Raw genomic sequence first — 17,576 nt, forward strand, 5'->3', positions numbered from 1 at the left:
GAATTGCCCAGCTAGATCTCAACCCCTTGCAAGCAGGCTGGGATGGCAGGAGTTAACAGCATGACCTACTTCCCAAACTGCTGATTCCTTGGTCCTTCAGCCAATAATAGCTACCATTATAAGATTCTTCCCCTTCTCCCCAGCTATGTGACTGGCATTTGAGTACTTTAAATTCATGACCTTTTAAGCTACATACATCAAATGAAAGACAGGCTTTGTGAGCTGCAGATTTCTGGGCACACAAAGTACTATTTTTGCATTTGTGACACAAGCTACCTACGCCAACAAGCCCTCCAACACTCCAAGTTTGAAGGCAACAAAAATGGATCACCTTCTTTTCTCAGGTGTTCTGTTCAGAAAGTATTGCCAGCAAGTAGATACTCTTTTTTTTTGAATCCCTACATCATGAGAAGAAAAGCATGCAACCTAAGTGCAGGTAGGAAGAACAAGCAGCAGAAGTTTATTTAGTTTTGCTCCAGATAAATCCGAATACAGCTATGTGCATACTGCATGTTGCTTGGATTGGCCACAGACCTTGGCAACACATAGCCATCCTTCTTTTTGGTTCAAGGCAATACAGACTATTCTTTTGGGTTGTGAAAGAACTCTCCAAGGCCCTAATTTCTTTTTTTAAATGGAAAACAAAACAAGAAGAAAAAAAAAGAAAAAGAAGCCAGATGATGTAGTGGAAATGCCTCCTGCTTTTGATGTTCAGAGTTTTCTTCTGCTGTTCTCCTGCACCGTTGTGACTGCCAGTGGCTACACAGGCTTCTGTCAGGGGTGTGCCAGGTTTCATGGATCCTGTTTGTCATCTTTCCAGAGCAACCTTGAGGCCTGTCGCTCTCCATTAAAAGGTAATTGGAAGTAGCCAGGTTCTCCCACATACACTGCTGCAGTTGCTGGCAAATTCAAAGCCACCTTTCCTCACTCTTCTCCAGGGTACAGTACCCTGTTGCCAGTATTTGCCAGTCACATTCACAGAATAATGAGATTCTGAGAGTGAATGCAAACCCTTACAAAATCAGTTGATGGGCTCCCACAGAAACTTTATCTCAACAATAAGACAAAGATACATGATCATTTACATACTTGAAGACAGCAATTAGCAGGTTTACCAACAGGATATTTGCCACCAAAAGGTAACAGGCCATAATAGCAGGAGTGAGCCAGGCCCCTGGGATGCACGGAGGGAGGCGTTTACCATCATCATCGTAAAGATTGTCCCCACAAGGAGCTGAAGGAAAAACAGGAAAGATATTTTTCACAAATTGCCTGATACTTAAAAATACTATTCATATTTATTTAATGATGGCACATACATAAACGTTGCCAAATTTTGTCAGTTTATTTCCAGGAGCAACTATGTATAATTTCTACTTCAAATTCTGCTTCTAACTACATTTCCCATATTAGTGAACAGAGAGGCAACTCCTTACTGTACAGCATGGCTTTCTTTTCACATTCCCAGGGATTTTCTTTTTCTCACAGTAATAGTCTAAGACAAGATCTTAATGTGTATACAGACATATTAATAGTGGAATTAAAACCAAATTCTTTAATCAAGCCTGTGAGCACACCTTGCCAAATACATAAAAGCATTGCCTTAGTGGTACCAGATTGCTGAGTATAAATTCAACCTTTATGAGGGCCCAGGGTATTGAAGAGGTCTTTAATGGCCCTGATTAGCTTCACTGGGGGTTTACACCTACGGCCCCTCTGCACACCTGTCCCTGCCTGAGCTATGTTTTACCCCTGCCTCCAGGATGGACCTTGGACCAGTGTTAGTCCCATGGATGGACCCTTCTGTCTCCGGCTGTGTATCTTTTTGCCCCTTACTGGACTCCCTAGATGGATCCCAGACTATTACTTGACCTGTCTGGGGCTGTTAATGTTACCAGCAGGTTAATGCTACCAAAAAGATAAAATTATAAAATGAAAATTATATTATAACAGCAAAATAAGACTAGTGAGAATGGGACAAAAGTTGATAATATAGATCAAACCAATATAAAATAATTGCCTGAAGTAATTCTAAGAATACATAGGTTGTCTCGGGTAAGAGCTGTCTTGGAGATGGGTAAATGCAGCAAGTTTGTTCTGTCTGAAAGTGCAGTGCCAATGTACGTGATTTCAAATACAAGGCTAACTTTTGGAACCCTTTTGTAGCAGGTAAAGTTTTTGCCAACCACAGGTTCTTTAGCTGTAATCTTAGCAAATGTGAAGTCTGACAGAGGCTCATTACAGATTTAGTTATGTGACTAGAAAACCCAGTATTTTTAAACATTTTGCAAAAAAACCCAATGCTTCAACCTCGCTTGAAAAATACTTCAAATTCTTTGAAAGCAGACTAAGCTTATTTACTGAGGTCTCAAAGAGATATTTGGACTGTAATTAATAACATTTATTTTACTTGCTTTTCAAATATCAGACCTACATTTTTTCCTGGTTTTCCTATGAAAAGTATAGCAGGAAAGTTAAGCGATTCCTAATTTTATTCAAATGGACCAATGAAAGTACTGCCAAAACCACAGTAATATTGTATCTAGGTAATCAAAGGGAATTATACAATGCCACTTATGCATCATAATTTTAAAAAACCCAATTATTTTACTGTTGGTGTACTAGAAACAAGTCTTAGCAACCACTTAAGCTCAGTTAAAACTTCTGATCTGCATTTTGTATTAAAATATTTTTTCTCTGCTTATTTTCAAATGAAACTATTACAGTAGAAAAACAAGATTCACACCTGAATACTGGATGAGTGCTGTAATTAAAATATTAGTAACTAGTCAAGAAAGAGATTAATGAACATAGCTAAATGAGATAATCAGCTCTCCACAGAAACTTACGATTGATTTCCATGGCATAGACTGAACATCATTCCAAAGGAAAGGAATAGAAAAGGAGGCAGGGAGAGAAAAAAGAAAACAATATAATAATAAAGAAACGGAACCCAAAAAAGATGATTGGAAATACAGTTCTGCTGCCAAGAAAAGATAAGCAACTCAAATGTCAGAACAGTAGAGACATACGCTGAGAAAAACCATCTTTGTTAAAAATGCATTGCATTCTGCAATTTCCTTTTCATGCTGTTTTCCCCAAATGTTACATATGGCAGCAAACTAATGATAATAATATATCACAAAATGCTTCTGGCAGATGATCATTTAAATATATGTGGTATTTCTGGCGAGTAAACAAAACCGGCGTGGTTCACCATGAACACGAAGCAACTCAAAATTATCACACAAAAATCATTCTTTTAGCTATTATGGAAACATTTTCTCCTCTTTTCCCTTTTTTTTTTTTTTATAACCACCCTGGCTTGGAATCTGTCAGCTGTTTCCTTTGAATAGCTATGTTTCCATTAATAGGCATGCTATTGTACACTGCAGTAATATCAGTAACATTAATGCCCATTTTGACTACCAGTCCGGGCACTTGCTTGCCAATTCCTAAATGCTAAATCTTTGTACGAAAAATCACACCATTGAAAGAAATTCAACCAGGCTTCTCTATTGTTTAAGAATATGATTCTGTTGAGTACTAGATGCTGATAACTTCTTCTTTGTGCATGTTTTCTAAACAGAATGAAGCACACAAGAGCTTCCTGGGGTGCATTAGGAAAAGCGTTACCAGCAAATTAAGGGAGGTAGTTATTCCCCTCTACTCAGCTCTGGTGAAACTGTATCTGGACTTGTGCGTCTGGTTCTGGGCTCCCCCACAGAAATCAGGCATGGACATACCAGAATACTCCAGTCATGGGCACAGAGGTCATTGGACTATCTGACAAATAAGACAAGACTGAGAAAGCTGGAATAATTTAGTCTGGAGAAGGTCAAGGAGATCTTACCAGTGTTATAAATACTTGATGTTGTGTGGGAGAAAAGAACACAGGGCCAGACTCTTCTCAGTGAAAGGAGAAGCAGCAGTGGGCAGTGGGCAAAAGTGGAAAGACGGGAAATGCCATTTAAACCGGGTTATCCAGAGAGGCTGCACAGTCTTCATCCTTCAAGATACTGTAAACATGACTGGACAGTCCCTAAGCAATCTGGGATAAATGTAATTTACCCTGTTTTCATCGGGAAAATTCAACTGTATGATCTTGAAAGGTGCCTTCCAAGCCCAGCAAATTTTGTGACTTGTGATCTCCAGATTACACCCTATCCTCAGAGAAGCAACTGAAAAAGTCCAACTACCTTCTACCAGAGGCACAGTTTGATGTAATACTTCTTCCATAAACTGTCTACACCCCTGGGCCTTGCCAAAGCCACACATTAGCACTTGAGTCAGCCCATAGCCATCACTCCCCAGTGACTTCTGAGGCTGCTTTTGTGGTGTGTTTACAGAGAACCACGGACAGATTAGAGTAAAAATTTCTTGCTGAAAGCAAAAAGACCTTCAGGAGTCAGTCCATAGACTTCCACACAGGAGAAATGTACAGAACAATTCTAAGGCAGTGAGAAGAATGCCTTGCATAGCCAGAATTATTTTAATATTAAAACAACTCAAACTCACACACTTCCAAGTTAGTTTATGGTTAGGCTACTGACACAGCAAAGCTTCTGACCTGGGAAGGAGCAAGTAGATGAACTTGCACAATCAGAAAGCCTGAACCTTTTGTCCTGTGAATCCTTTGCACTGCTGAAGAAAGATTTCCAATTCAAAGCACGCTGAGTATATAACTGAAAAATGACTGGAAGCATGAGAGAAGCCTGGGACATCTCTTACACTAAAGAGATGGCTGGCAAGGTGTTAGTTTTGATTTATAAGGAAATCAAACTGTCTACACTGGCAAACATTCTTTGTTCAAACTGAAGTAGGATTTGAATGCACATAGTGAGATAAGGGATAGCCTGTTACAGTCACTTCTTCTCCATGGGAGAATTGTCCCACTTGTGAGCCAGGATAAGCTCAGGATCTTTCATGTGCACCAAAACTGCAGTATCAGACTGCAGATGACTGGCTTGACCTTTCATTTGTCAAGAGTAAATTACTGTACCCTAAATTACATTAATGAAACAAGCATTCATTTGGAAAACAAAGTTGATCTGATTGTACACTGTTCAGAAACAGACTAATGACACTTTATTCCTTTCTAAACAATTGAAATACACTTTAATGACATTTGGTATAAAAGCTTCTTGTGATGATGCATCTTTATGTTTTTGAACTTAGACCTCCAGGTTTTTCAGCCTTCCACTTCCCTACCTGTCAGTATATGCAGGTGACTGAAATAACACATACACAAAGCTAAAACAGCAGCTTGTATCATTTCAGATAAAGTGCAAACTACATGATACACACTAGAAGAGGCCAGCTGCACATTGGACTGTTGTACAAATTTCAAATATTAACACAAAATTAGCAGTAACAGGACAGTTTCCATCTCCTTTAAAATACCGACAGCTATTTTTTTAAACTAAGCAGGTTTTCTATAGGAAAGGCTATTTCCACATCCAAAGCTAATCAAGTGGAGCTGGCTTTTTTTGCTTTGTTTTCCCATAGGTGTAGAAAAGAACAACATGAATGATTCATGAAATGGAAACATTTCTGAAAGCAGACAGATGTATGACTGGGAGTAAAAATGTATGAGCTCACTGCCTGTGAGTTGGAGATGAAAGGATATGTGTATTTTAACCTCCTGCGCAAGGGATTTATTTTTTTTCCTCTTTTGTTGGAACTGACTCTTAGTAAACCTTTGGATGAAAAGAGCATTTCAGAATGATCTCTGTTGATCCCTGCAAGTAAACAGAACACTTAACACTGCCACACTCTTGGACCGGAGAATATTCCAGACTACATCGCTTTCTGTGTTAATTGAATTTGAATATAAACCAAGAGACCAGACATGCAGGTGGGGAACAGAATATTGTTCCGTCTCAGGTCTGCCACAAGAAAACAACAATATAATCATAAAGTGAAAACACTATTTCCAAATTAAAAACAGTCTTTAATTTGGATCTGATCATCTGCCTCAGAAACAGGAAACAGACTCTTACTATGAATTCTACTCTTACGGTCTATCTGGTCAGCGAACACCTCTCCGTAGATCATCCAGTAGGGCATGTAGAAGATGTTGCGAGCCAGTCTCCAGGAGGGTTCCTCGTCTGGGTGCAGGATAGCCTGGCGGGCTACTCCAAAGCTCATCAGAACCACAAGCATGATGACCACAAAGTACAGCATGTCAATCATCTGCATGGAGAGACCACAGAGAGGCTCTCAGCACCACCAGGGAGCACAGTGGTACCAGCAGGTCTGTCTGCCAGCATGCATTACAGCAAACAAGAAAATAGCAAGAGAGAATCTTTTTGACATTATTCTTTAAGGACTACTCATGAATTAAGCATACATACAAATGCAGAGAAAGCAGTTACTTAAAGGAATACCAGATTATATTTAAAAATACTTAAAATGCTAAAATCTTTGCTATCCCTGCTCTCCTTTGCATCAAACATGCTATGCTGTGCTTTCAGCACAGACCTCCTCTGTGGTTGCAAAGAAATGATACAATCATTGCTATACCATCTCCTGTGCACAGCAAATGGTTTTCTGGATGATCCTGCTGTATCTGCAATCTGTTGCATGAGTATAACATCTTGTGTGTGTGTGTGAAATTCACATGGCAACTTTTCACAGGCTTTATTCAGAGTCCTACTTGATGGAAAACCTCTTTTTAAACCAGAATGGAATTTAGTTTCCCATGGAGTTCTTAAAGACATAATTTATAGCAATTTAGGCACTAACCATCTTTCCAATCATCATGACGTAAGGTCCCAGATATTTGTTCACACCAAAGATATCTAGTACTCTAATGTACCAGAAAATGATATCTACGCAGTAAATCACTCTTCCATAACCCATGTAAGGCTGGTTCTGCAGGCGAAGAATCGCTCCTACGATAAATACTGAAATAGCCACCAGGTCAGTAATATTCCAGTATTCCTGGAGCCAAACTTTGACTTTTTGGCTCAACTTGCCAGGCTCTGACATCAGAATCTGAAACAAACAAACAAACATACAACAAAGAAATAATTAGAAAAAACTCCAAGTTACATTTTTGTAGTAATGGTCACGAAAAAAGACCAATCTTGTCATATTCAATAGGTATCTGAGGCCCCCTCCACTGTCAGCAAAATTTGTTTCTAGCAAAAGTATTTTTAGTTATTAGTGTATTTTAGAATATGACACTTCTCTCTCCTGTATGGCTCCTCAATCCTGTGCACAAATCCATGCCATTATAATCTCTATGATCTCTTCAAATGAGCGAGCTTCTTTCTAAGGATTATGAGATGTTGGTATGGTCAGGCTTTACCTCTCTGACTTTCTCCAAAGCCAGTGTCACAATGTAGGAGATGACAATCCATTCCTGGACTGATGGCCACCGTTCCATCCGCACCAAGATGATGTAATTAAATAACATCAAGTAACCAAGGTATGATATCTGCCAAAAAAGAAAAAAACCCTTTATGGACTCTAGGTGACGGATCCTAGGATCCTTCCAAATTAGGCAACGTTCAATTACTCAAGATGACTTACACACACACACACACAAAAAACCCCAGTCTCCACTAATCTCCATTACAAAGTCCTGGATTATTGGTGTAAGCCAATAGAGCTAACACTCAGTTTTCTATAACGACTGGTGTAAATGCCAAACTGGCGGTGCTGGTGTCTCCAAGCCATACAGCAGCCTTTGGTGACCAGCCAAACTAAAAAATTCTGAGACCTTTGATATCCAGACTTAAGAAATCAAAAAGGATTCAATGACTTTGCAGGGAAAAAAAAACCTGGAAGCAAAACAGTAACAAACCAGAAGATATTTCAGGGAGAAAGTGGAGTTTTCTAAAGAATGGAATATTCAGTGTGAAATGTTTATCCACCACTCAAGGCAGGTATAAGGCAGAACAGGGAGTAAAGCTTTGAGCAGCACTTGCCTGGAGGGGTAGGGAAAATAAAGAGCCATACATCCCACTTGCTTTCTCACTCTGTAATGATGTGGTTGAGCCCATCTAGGCGGAATACACTCTTCAGCTGAAGCCAGAGGCATACAAACTTCTTTTATCAGTCCCTCTTCCTACTCTTGTTACTTAAACCCATCTAGATGGACAGTAGGTTTGCAAGTGTTTTGGTTACTTTAAGTAGCTCCCAGTCTCAGGAACAAGTTTCTTGCTGAAGCCTAACTCAGTAAGAGCAGGGAAGGCTGCATCTGTTTCAGAGAAGAAACACCAGACAGAAGGCAGTCAAATGCTCTTAGCTGAGGGGCCTGATAATGCATGAAAGCAAAGCCCCCTTAGCTCTGTTCCCTAATAATTTTGCAAATAAGCACATTCATAGGAACCTGTGTGTTGAGGCTAAGTGTGAAATATTCAGCTGCTGAAGACCCTTACTTGCACAAGTAAAAATATTTCCTTCTCTGCAGGAAGCAGGCCTGCTGCAATGCCCTCCACACTGGCACAGCCATGGGCCTCAAGCAGCTAAAGGAATCATAGACGCTGTGGAACATATGATCTACACAGCTGAATTATCTCATTTGTTGAAAGAAGCAAAACCAGCAATTCCAAAGCATTCTAAACCAGGCCCTTTGTGCCTGGGGCTTTCTTAGTCTACTAAAATGTAATTTCTTTGCACTGTAAAACCATGTTGAATATTTTTCTTTGAAATTAAATAGGAATTTCACTTTTAAATTATTAACTCAGGCAGCAGAAAGGGATCAATATATTGTTTTGTGATTAATATGTGCTAAAACTAAAAACCTACATATTATTATGACCTATCAGGTATCAGGCATCCTACTTTTGAACAGGTAAGAAACCGGTATCTCTTTTACAGGGGAAACACAAAATTTATGAGCAGTAGCACGAATATATATTCTGTTTTATTGTAACAGTTTAACACCAGATAATTCTTGATGCAATAAATCGAAAACTATATGCATGTCAAAAATAAGTATTTGACTCTAGATTGGTTTAATTGTTTTAATAAAAGTACCTATTAAGTCTTAGCAGACTGGGATCTGTGCTTCCATCTAGGCTGTACCCATCTGAGCAACAGGGCAAATGGTAAGCACTGATACTATAGGGTTACTTCCTGGGTTCTAAAGGACATTTCAATGCAGAACAGGACCCAGGACCTTTAAAAAGCAGAAGAATCCAGCCTAGTTTGGATTGAGTGACTGGATTGTGGAGCTTGCACTTAGTTTGGTGTATCCCACACAGAGCCTCCTTCACAGCACATAGGAGCTTTAGAGGCTGACAACATAAGCTTCAGTTGTTCATTCTGTTTCACTGTCCGCATTTTTCTCTAAATAAAGGGCGTGCTTTACTCATCAGGTTCCACGAAAGTCAGTAAAATATTTATTTCTTTATTATATGGTTATTACTTTTTCACTGGAATCCTTTCAGTTTCACAGGTGTGAGAAAAACTATCAGTTTAACTATCATGACTTACTGTGTAGAACCAAAATTTTACGATAGGTGCGTTATAGAACTCATAGATCTTTGTTCCAATTGGAAGGCTCTGTTGTTTTTTCTTTCCATTCTCTTCATCCCCTTTTCGGGAGCCTGTATCTGCATTTGCATCCTGGAAGACCAAAGTTGTCAGATTTCATCAATATACAGCACTAAAAATAGTAACTTTTCCTCAACCACAGCCTCAGCCAAGTGTTAACTACGCAGGGATTCCCCTGAGCAACAGACCTCTTTAAAAGAGTATATAAATAGAATTCCATAAATTCATGGAACTACACAGACACTTCATGTGCTCTGAGAATTCAGTCTATGCACTCCAAACTCCTTCACTCATCCCACAGAGGCAGTTGAGATTTTAACCTGAGTGAGCTACAGCATAATCAGAAAAGTCAGAAAAATGAGCACTCTTGAGATATTAGAACTTTCTAATAATGTCCATTACTGACCGCATTTTCCTCCTCCTTTTCCTTGCCTTCCTCATTTTCTTTTGACGTCTGGTAGGAATAGTCATCATAACTCCGATACTCTAGGAAAAGGATGGTGGGAGGGAAGAGAATTCCCATTATAACCTGTAAACAAGAAAGAATTCAACTCAGTATTTGTTTTCATTATGGATTTCATAACAAGGTAGGTCCCAAACCAAAATTTTCCTTTGTATAGTATTCAAGATATTCTGCCATCCTCAAGCCTAAAAAAAATGAGTAAGTACTTAAGAGGCAATGGCAATAAGGTATTGCATAAATATGTCACCCTGGAAAGCCTCCCATCTCCACAAATACTCTGCAATTAAGAAATTGTGCTCCAAAACTAGTGTGCAGAGAAATGTCATGGAATGGACACAGTGGCAGTTAGAAGAGGCCTTCAGGTTTGTTACTGGAGTTTATAGTTACTTCAGTCACCTACTATACTTAGTTTTAATAGTTAAAAAACCTATGAAAGGTAAAAGAATCTTTGCAGATTGCACTGGGAGAATTCTCTTACTATATGAGATTGCTTAGATACAGAAACACAAGCCAAAGCATAGAAAAGGAGCAGCTAAAAGAAGGCAGGTAATGAAACTAGAACAAACATCAGAAGGTTGATTAATTCATTGGAGAAAAGAAAGAAAAATTAAATAAACAGATTTAGAAAGTACCATGATGCAATGTGAAAGGCAAGACAATTGCCTGAAGATTTTAAACAGGTTTAAGAGGGAGATATGGAAAAGTGGAAATAAACTGAGAATGGCAGAGACAGTACAATGTGTATGTCAGCAAACTTGGGAATCTGACCTGGGAAGACAGATACAGCACTGTCAGTACGGGGGATTTAAGGAAATAAGGAGGTGAGCAGGATGGGCCTCCATATGGGTGACAGCAACTGCTTAAGTCAACAAAGAAAGGATTATATTCACATAAAAACACACACAAGCAAACACTGCTCTGCTTTGTTAGCATTGACTCACTCGTGTTTCTCTTCTGTGAGAGCCCCCTCACATTACTTGTCTTTTTGTAAATCAAACAATTAGGAAATATTAAAATCAGTAAGGGAGACTGCATCATCAAATCACAGAAGCAGGAAATAAAAATCACATGGTTTCACACAATGCAATTGCACAGATTTCACTCTTTTCAACACTGAGTCTCAACAGTGTCTTCTGGTACGATATTAAGCAATATAAGAAGCATGTGTCCACATCTGGTTCATTTTATCTCTATTCCCATTGCATGGACCCCTAATGATATTTTTGCTTGTATCCCACTAACTTTTAATAGAAGGAGTATGTTCTCATTTAACAAATCTCATGCTTTATTGAAAGCTGCAACTTCTCTCTCAGTTTCCAGTCATGTTAAGTCTTTCATGGAGTTATATTTTCCTTTGTCATGGTGTAATGTTTCTCAGATATCCTGAGTTTGGAAACAAAACAAATTAGCTTTAAAACAGGTATGTTCTTAAAACATCTCTAAGTAAGCCATTTTTTCTATGCAAACACTGTGTATAACAAAGTGCTCCATGCAACAAACTCTCTTTGGAAATGATGCAGAACAGAAATACCTTCAGGCCGGGGTTTTTCCGCATGCGCAGTCGCCCCATCCACATGTCTGTTAGGAGCATCTGGCTGCAGGTGTGAGCAATGAAGTCCCTGTGTTTAGCTGCCACAGCCAACTTCAGGCAGGTAGAATTACTCCAGTTTTTCAGTTCATAGGTCAGCAGTTTCATGGCAATCTGCTCATCATGTTTATAGGACTGATCCAAGAGTTCAACAGCCAGCTGGCCAAAATCTCTGGAAGATACAAGATAAGATCAGTGAAGTTTGACTTAGAAATCTGTTTGTTTTGGGGTTTTAGCTCTGTTCACTGGGCATCATGTTTATCCACACACATGTATAGTGGCAAGAAGAACTGATCTCAAGCTTGATCTGGGACAGTCTACAAAAGTTCCAAACAAACTGTTAGTGAACAGAGGGAATTCACTTAGACCAGTAACATCTTAAAGGCAGTTTAGATCTATCATCAGATATTCCTTAATTTATGTGAGTTAAATTACTAAATTCTGAAAATAACTTTGTGAAATAAAACTAGCTAGTTTTACAGAGAGAAGCTGAAGAAAGAATGCATTCTGTCTGAAAAAATGCAAGTCTTCTCCTTGCTAGCATTGCCTTCCTTGAGATCCCAAGACCATATTTTGCCTTGTCTATAGTTGGTAAATTGGCTCCAAATGGCACTCTGTGAAACTACATTCTAGAAATGAACTGCACTTAACTAGAAGTAACGCATCTCAGCAAGCTTGTATCAAATAGACATAAAATCTGCTCTGTGTCTACTAACTTTGAGTTGTTGTCCAGATCCTGAGAGATGTCATCCACCAGCTCACTCTCAGAAGACTCATGGGCCATAGACTTGTAGAGTTTACAAGCCACAAGTGCCTTGGCCATGGATTCCTCCCCTCGCTGCCAAAGGAAGAGGGCCATCTTCTGCCGTTTCATAAGCACAGCCCACACCATCAGCTCATGAAAGGGGTACTGAAAGCGGCTGACTTCTGGGTCATCCACATCAATATCAATCTCTTCCTCCTTTTTTTTCTTTTTCTTCTTCCCTTTGGTGGGAGGCTCATCATCCTGGGAAGAAAAGAAGAAAAATTATTCCCATCAGTTTCTAATAGCTCACCTGACAACAGCACCATGCACGGAACAAGTACTGAGAGGACGCATTAATATTCCAAGTTCTAATTTGGTTTTGGTGTTTGCTACAATGAATGCAATAGGACAGAGCATGCACTGGGCAAGCACACACAGACTCATATTTTATTCAGGGTGCTGTTTCTTGTACACATAATTACAAGTAACCCATCCTGGAAAAGTGCAGTAGAACCCCTTGGTACCGAAGGCATCCCTTCACACTGCATTGTAAACAGATCTCTACTGCATGTGGAATTGCACAGGCTGGTCTGCAACAAATTAATACTTAATTAATTCCTCTGCAGTGTCAGTGGGGCTTTAACAAAGCTGAATTCCCTATGGATAGGCTCCACTGTAATTTCTGATTCCATCTGTCTCTGTCTATTCCTGCAAAGCAGTGCTGCACATCTTACAGGTACTTTTCAGACTGACATGCAGGTCATGGCAACATGCAAAAGGCAAGGACAGGCACACAGCACCCTTAAGAACAGCAAGATACTAAAGAGAAGTCTTCACCTTGGAATAAGCAATCTCCTCTTATGTATGCAGTGCACACGGAAGGTACTAAGTATCCCATTTCTTAAAGGGATAGGGAGGATAGACCATTACTACAGGAACCAAGATGGAAGTAACTGAAGGGAAGTAGTAACAATGAAGCAGGATCCTGAAGGGAGAAAAGCCATGATTGGGAAAATTAGGGTTTAAAAAATGTAGGAAGAACATTGCATATATAAGCGTAGAGAGAACTCATCATCTTTGTAGATCTTGATTCGAGTCTCAGAAGCCGATTACAGGTAAAAGAAATTGCTATTTGACAAAATCAGTTCTTGTTCAAGCAAGCTCAGCATAATGCACTATGCATAATGCATTTTTCAACAAAATGTGAACTTAAATCCAAATTCAGAGTTCAGCCACCCACCCCAAGTTTCCAAAGATGACTCTTCAGCTCAGCAATTGAACATCTACTTCTTCAGCAGTTTTAAGAACTGCAAGTGGTGACCTCTGTCTTCTATGAAAAATTCAGGGGTCATTAATTGCACTAAGTATTGACCATCTCTGAAGCAGAGGACATAAAATCTCAGATGGAGGACCAAAAATTAGGTCCTCTACACACTAGGAAAATCAAATAAAAACAAACCCCTGTGTAAGACAGAAAGTGCTGAGGAGTCTAAACTTCTGTTTTAGAGCTGCTAACACTGGAAATGAAAAAAACCCAACCCAACCACATGGAGTCACAGCAATTTACTGACCACTTCAGCAAAGACATGTAAATGTTCTTTTAACTTTTTCTTTCTCTTGGAAGAAGGGCTCTACCTGCTGTCAAGTGGAAAGAACACTTCAGTCTGTGCCACATAAAACATTTCTCACTGAAAGAAATAGGAAAATCAAAATGTGCTTTTGGAGAAGCACTGTGATCAATGCTGATCTAAAAGGGTCGCACCTCTGAGGGGCTGAGCTTTTGGCCTTGAGCCAGCAGAAAAAAGGAAGCTAATCAGAGATATTAAACACAACCCCTTTCTGAGGTTCTCTACAGATTTTATCTGTTGAGAAAAAAGCTGTTTATCTGCCTGGGGAAATAAGGGCATTTATGTGTGGGTATGGTTCACATCAATTATAACAAGCAGCATGAACACCTACTGTGTTTGAGCACTATCACAACATTAATAAAATCCCACTTCCTAGAGAAATGCACCTGCCTCTTGGTGTCAGTGCTTTCCTGGTCTATAGTGATTTTATTTTTTCAGAAACAAAAGCAACTACCTCCAAAACAGAGTGAGTTTTTAGGCATCATCCCAGATTTGTTTCTGCTCAATTACGAATTTCTGCAGACACAAGCAATTGATGTAGGGGCTGGACCCAAAATTCTGGATCAGCCGCACTGTTTACAAAGCATGGTGCCATCACAGTAGCAAGGATGTTTTATAGTGGAGGACAGCATCTGACCACCTTAGTTTTCACTTCAGTTCAATGTTTACTCTATGCTAAAACATCGTTAAGCACAGAAATTGTTATTTCATGGTTAAAGGAGATTTCGCCACAAGTAGCACTGCTGGCTTACATTCTCTTTTCAATGGCATTAATGTATACACATGAACAATTAAACCTACGATACGTTCCAACATGAAGCGTGTTATTACGTAACAGTGCTAAAAATTGCCTGAAGACTATTAAGCAGAGCTTTAGGCAGTTCTAAAGATGCTATCCTAAGAAAACGGTCAGAAGTATTTCATACAATGTTTGCAAAATGGAATATTCTGTCTAGTTGAAATTTTCTGTAAATCACAGCAATAATGAAAAAGCTAAGACCAAGAACAGGCACACAGCACCCTTAAGAACAGCAAGATACTAAAGGGAGTCTTCACCTTGGAATAAGGAATCTTCAAAATGAAGAAATGTTTTGATAAAACCAGTATTTTTAATAAATAAAACTTACCTCCATCCCCAGTAGTTTAAGAGCTTTTGGCTGAATATGAAAAAATAGAAAAGAAAATCAGTTAGATGGGAGGAAAATTTGAAACACCAAACAATACCAAGCAAACCCATTTTCATTTACAAATGTACAGCATTTATTATGAAACTTACTGTTATAAATAATTGTACCAGTAATCCTGCAATTAGTTACTCTTCATTTTAACTGTATTTGCAGGAATGCAATGGGTTAGGAAATATCTATCCTGCACTCAAAGGAAAGATTTTTATTCAGACTGAAGAGTTAAATTAATCATTTGATAAACAGTGCTTTGAGAATTAGAATCACCACACAGTCACAAAAGCTCAAAAAAAAAATAGTGCTTCTAAACACACCACAGTTAGAAAGACTTGGATTATAAACTACTGGAATAGGAGGAAATTCACCTCCAGATCAGTGTATTCACTACCTCCCGTCTCCTCACATCCTTTAACACAGATGTCTTACAACTTTCTTATATAACTTCACTCTTGGAGTTTCAACTTCTACCTTGCAGCATTTCTTTAGAATTTCATATGCAGTGTTTCACAAAAACAAAGGAAGAGAGTATTACTTATTTTTTACCATAAGCACAATGGCCATATCCAGAATGAACTCATTCTTACCCTCTTTGGTCCAAATAAATTATTATAAAGAGTCCGAAAACTTTTCCGAGTATAGTTGCAGCGATAGGCTCCACCCATGAGATATTCCAGGACAAGACCAATATCTATTAGGCTGATATGATAATCTGGTGGAAGATTTCCCTACAAAAAACCCCCCCCCACAACTTAATAAGGATTTAGGATAAGAAAACATAGACATAGGTCAAATTGCTCGGCTAGACATACGTCATAATTAAACTGGCATATGGGTATTATTTACAGCCACTGGGTTCAGTCTTTGAACATTTGTACGAAATCATTGGTAACTGATTCACATAATGAAAATTTTTGGGGTCACAGCTTTTTGGTTTTATTGTTAGCAGAACTCATAATTGTGAACAAATTTTCATTTGATTCACTCATATATCACTGTCCATGTAAGTTTACTTTGTTTACAAGGGTTATATTCACGAAATTAAGAAACTTTGTACCAATTATCATTAATCCTGTATAAAAGCATGACAATTTCATGGTGAATATCCTGACATTTATACTTCACATACTTTTTAATGGAAACTAACGTTTCATCATATTATCTACAGTTGAGACTACAATGCAGACCATGATTAATGTGCAGTCCAGAATCAAAGCAAAAGGCAGATTCTAATTTTGGCAGTTACAGCTAAAGCTGGATAATTGTATTGATGACACTGGAAAAAAACCAGTGCTTCATTGTACAAGCTACATCCTACAGCAATGACTGATTCTACAGCACCACTGAGCAGCTGCTATGATGAAACAATTACATCCTAAGGAAGCACATCACCTCCAAGTTAACCCAACTGAGTCCCCGGGATTGCCGCTGAGGGAGGGAGCATGAAAATACAATGAAAAAGAGGAGAGACAGACAGCAGAATGCAGAGGAACATTAGTAACACTCGAAGTGACAACACGGAATGAGAAAAGTGTTAAACAATGAAGCAGATGAATATGAATTATACATTAACACAGTACTGCATAATTCTCACATCTGAACCTCCCAGGAATAATTGGGAGTTTTCCTTGCAGAGACAAATACAGGCGACTTCATGTAGCTGAATTTTACTGAATAAAACCTTCAAAACCTCAAAGGAAGAGAATACGACAAATCTCACAATGACCCTCCCTATTCACATATAAAGAACAAATTTTCATGTAATGGAAACAAATGAGTAACAAACTTAGGACAGAAGAGATTTTCTCTCAGGTAGAAGTCAGACTGGTGGGAGAAAAGTAACTAGAAAACACACAAGGAAACAAACAAAAGGGAACAAATTTTGCATTCATGGGTGAAGCTTCCAGTTAACCTAGCAGGCCTTCCCTTTCACTCCTCCTCTGTAATGCTGCATTGGGAGCTTCTTGTAGAGAGAAGCATCAACCTAAATCTCAAATGCCATATTACACTATAGGAGCTTAATTTAGTTAACACCTTAGTTTTTAAATTACTAGCACTGCCATACTTGATTTAGACTGATGTCACTGTTTGCCACAGGAAGACATTTAACTTTGCTTTTCTTAACAGCTGCCATCTACTTTCAAATGCCTGCTCCCCCCATGCTATGCTTGCTTTTACTGTTGATTTACATGGCTAATGCAATCACAGAAATATAACACTGCTTACCTTTTTCACATCTCTGACTAGCAAATGCAGCGTATTTGGAGGACCCAGCCTCTGAAACAAAAATAATTCATGATCCATTAGAGCTTCAATTCTTCAGATTTTTGCAAACATGAACGTAATTAGTGATCTGGCACCTTAAGCAGAACTTTAGACAACAACCATGTGCCATCACACCACAGAAGGGTGAAAAGAAGGAACTGCGTTACAGTGAGGAATACCTTTCTAGCAAGGGCTG

General features: G+C 38.9%; 1 protein-coding gene across 10 annotated transcripts in view; it reads right to left on the reverse strand.

Moving 5' to 3' along the window:
* Positions 1-17,576, reverse strand: part of TRPM1 (transient receptor potential cation channel subfamily M member 1) — a 91,378-nt gene that overhangs the window by 8,790 nt on the left and 65,012 nt on the right. For 3 of the 10 annotated variants that reach the window (XM_032122581.1, XM_032122582.1, XM_032122572.1), the window contains 13 exons: positions 17,342-17,392; positions 16,508-16,543; positions 15,703-15,843; positions 15,062-15,091; positions 12,278-12,567; positions 11,505-11,733; positions 9,917-10,039; positions 9,451-9,582; positions 7,316-7,444; positions 6,748-6,999; positions 6,003-6,195; positions 2,850-2,870; positions 1,090-1,234 (listed from right to left, as the gene is read on the reverse strand). In XM_032122581.1, coding sequence (XP_031978472.1) covers positions 1,090-1,234; positions 2,850-2,870; positions 6,003-6,195; positions 6,748-6,999; positions 7,316-7,444; positions 9,451-9,582; positions 9,917-10,039; positions 11,505-11,733; positions 12,278-12,567; positions 15,062-15,091; positions 15,703-15,843; positions 16,508-16,543; positions 17,342-17,392 — 1,772 coding nt within the window. The remainder of the gene's footprint in view (positions 1-1,089; positions 1,235-2,849; positions 2,871-6,002; positions 6,196-6,747; positions 7,000-7,315; positions 7,445-9,450; positions 9,583-9,916; positions 10,040-11,504; positions 11,734-12,277; positions 12,568-15,061; positions 15,092-15,702; positions 15,844-16,507; positions 16,544-17,341; positions 17,393-17,576) is intronic. The other 7 variants (XM_032122574.1, XM_032122575.1, XM_032122578.1 and 4 more) reach the window with 7 other exon arrangements.

Source organism: Corvus moneduloides, chromosome 13 (assembly GCF_009650955.1).
Source record: "Corvus moneduloides isolate bCorMon1 chromosome 13, bCorMon1.pri, whole genome shotgun sequence".
NCBI lineage: Eukaryota > Metazoa > Chordata > Aves > Passeriformes > Corvidae > Corvus > Corvus moneduloides.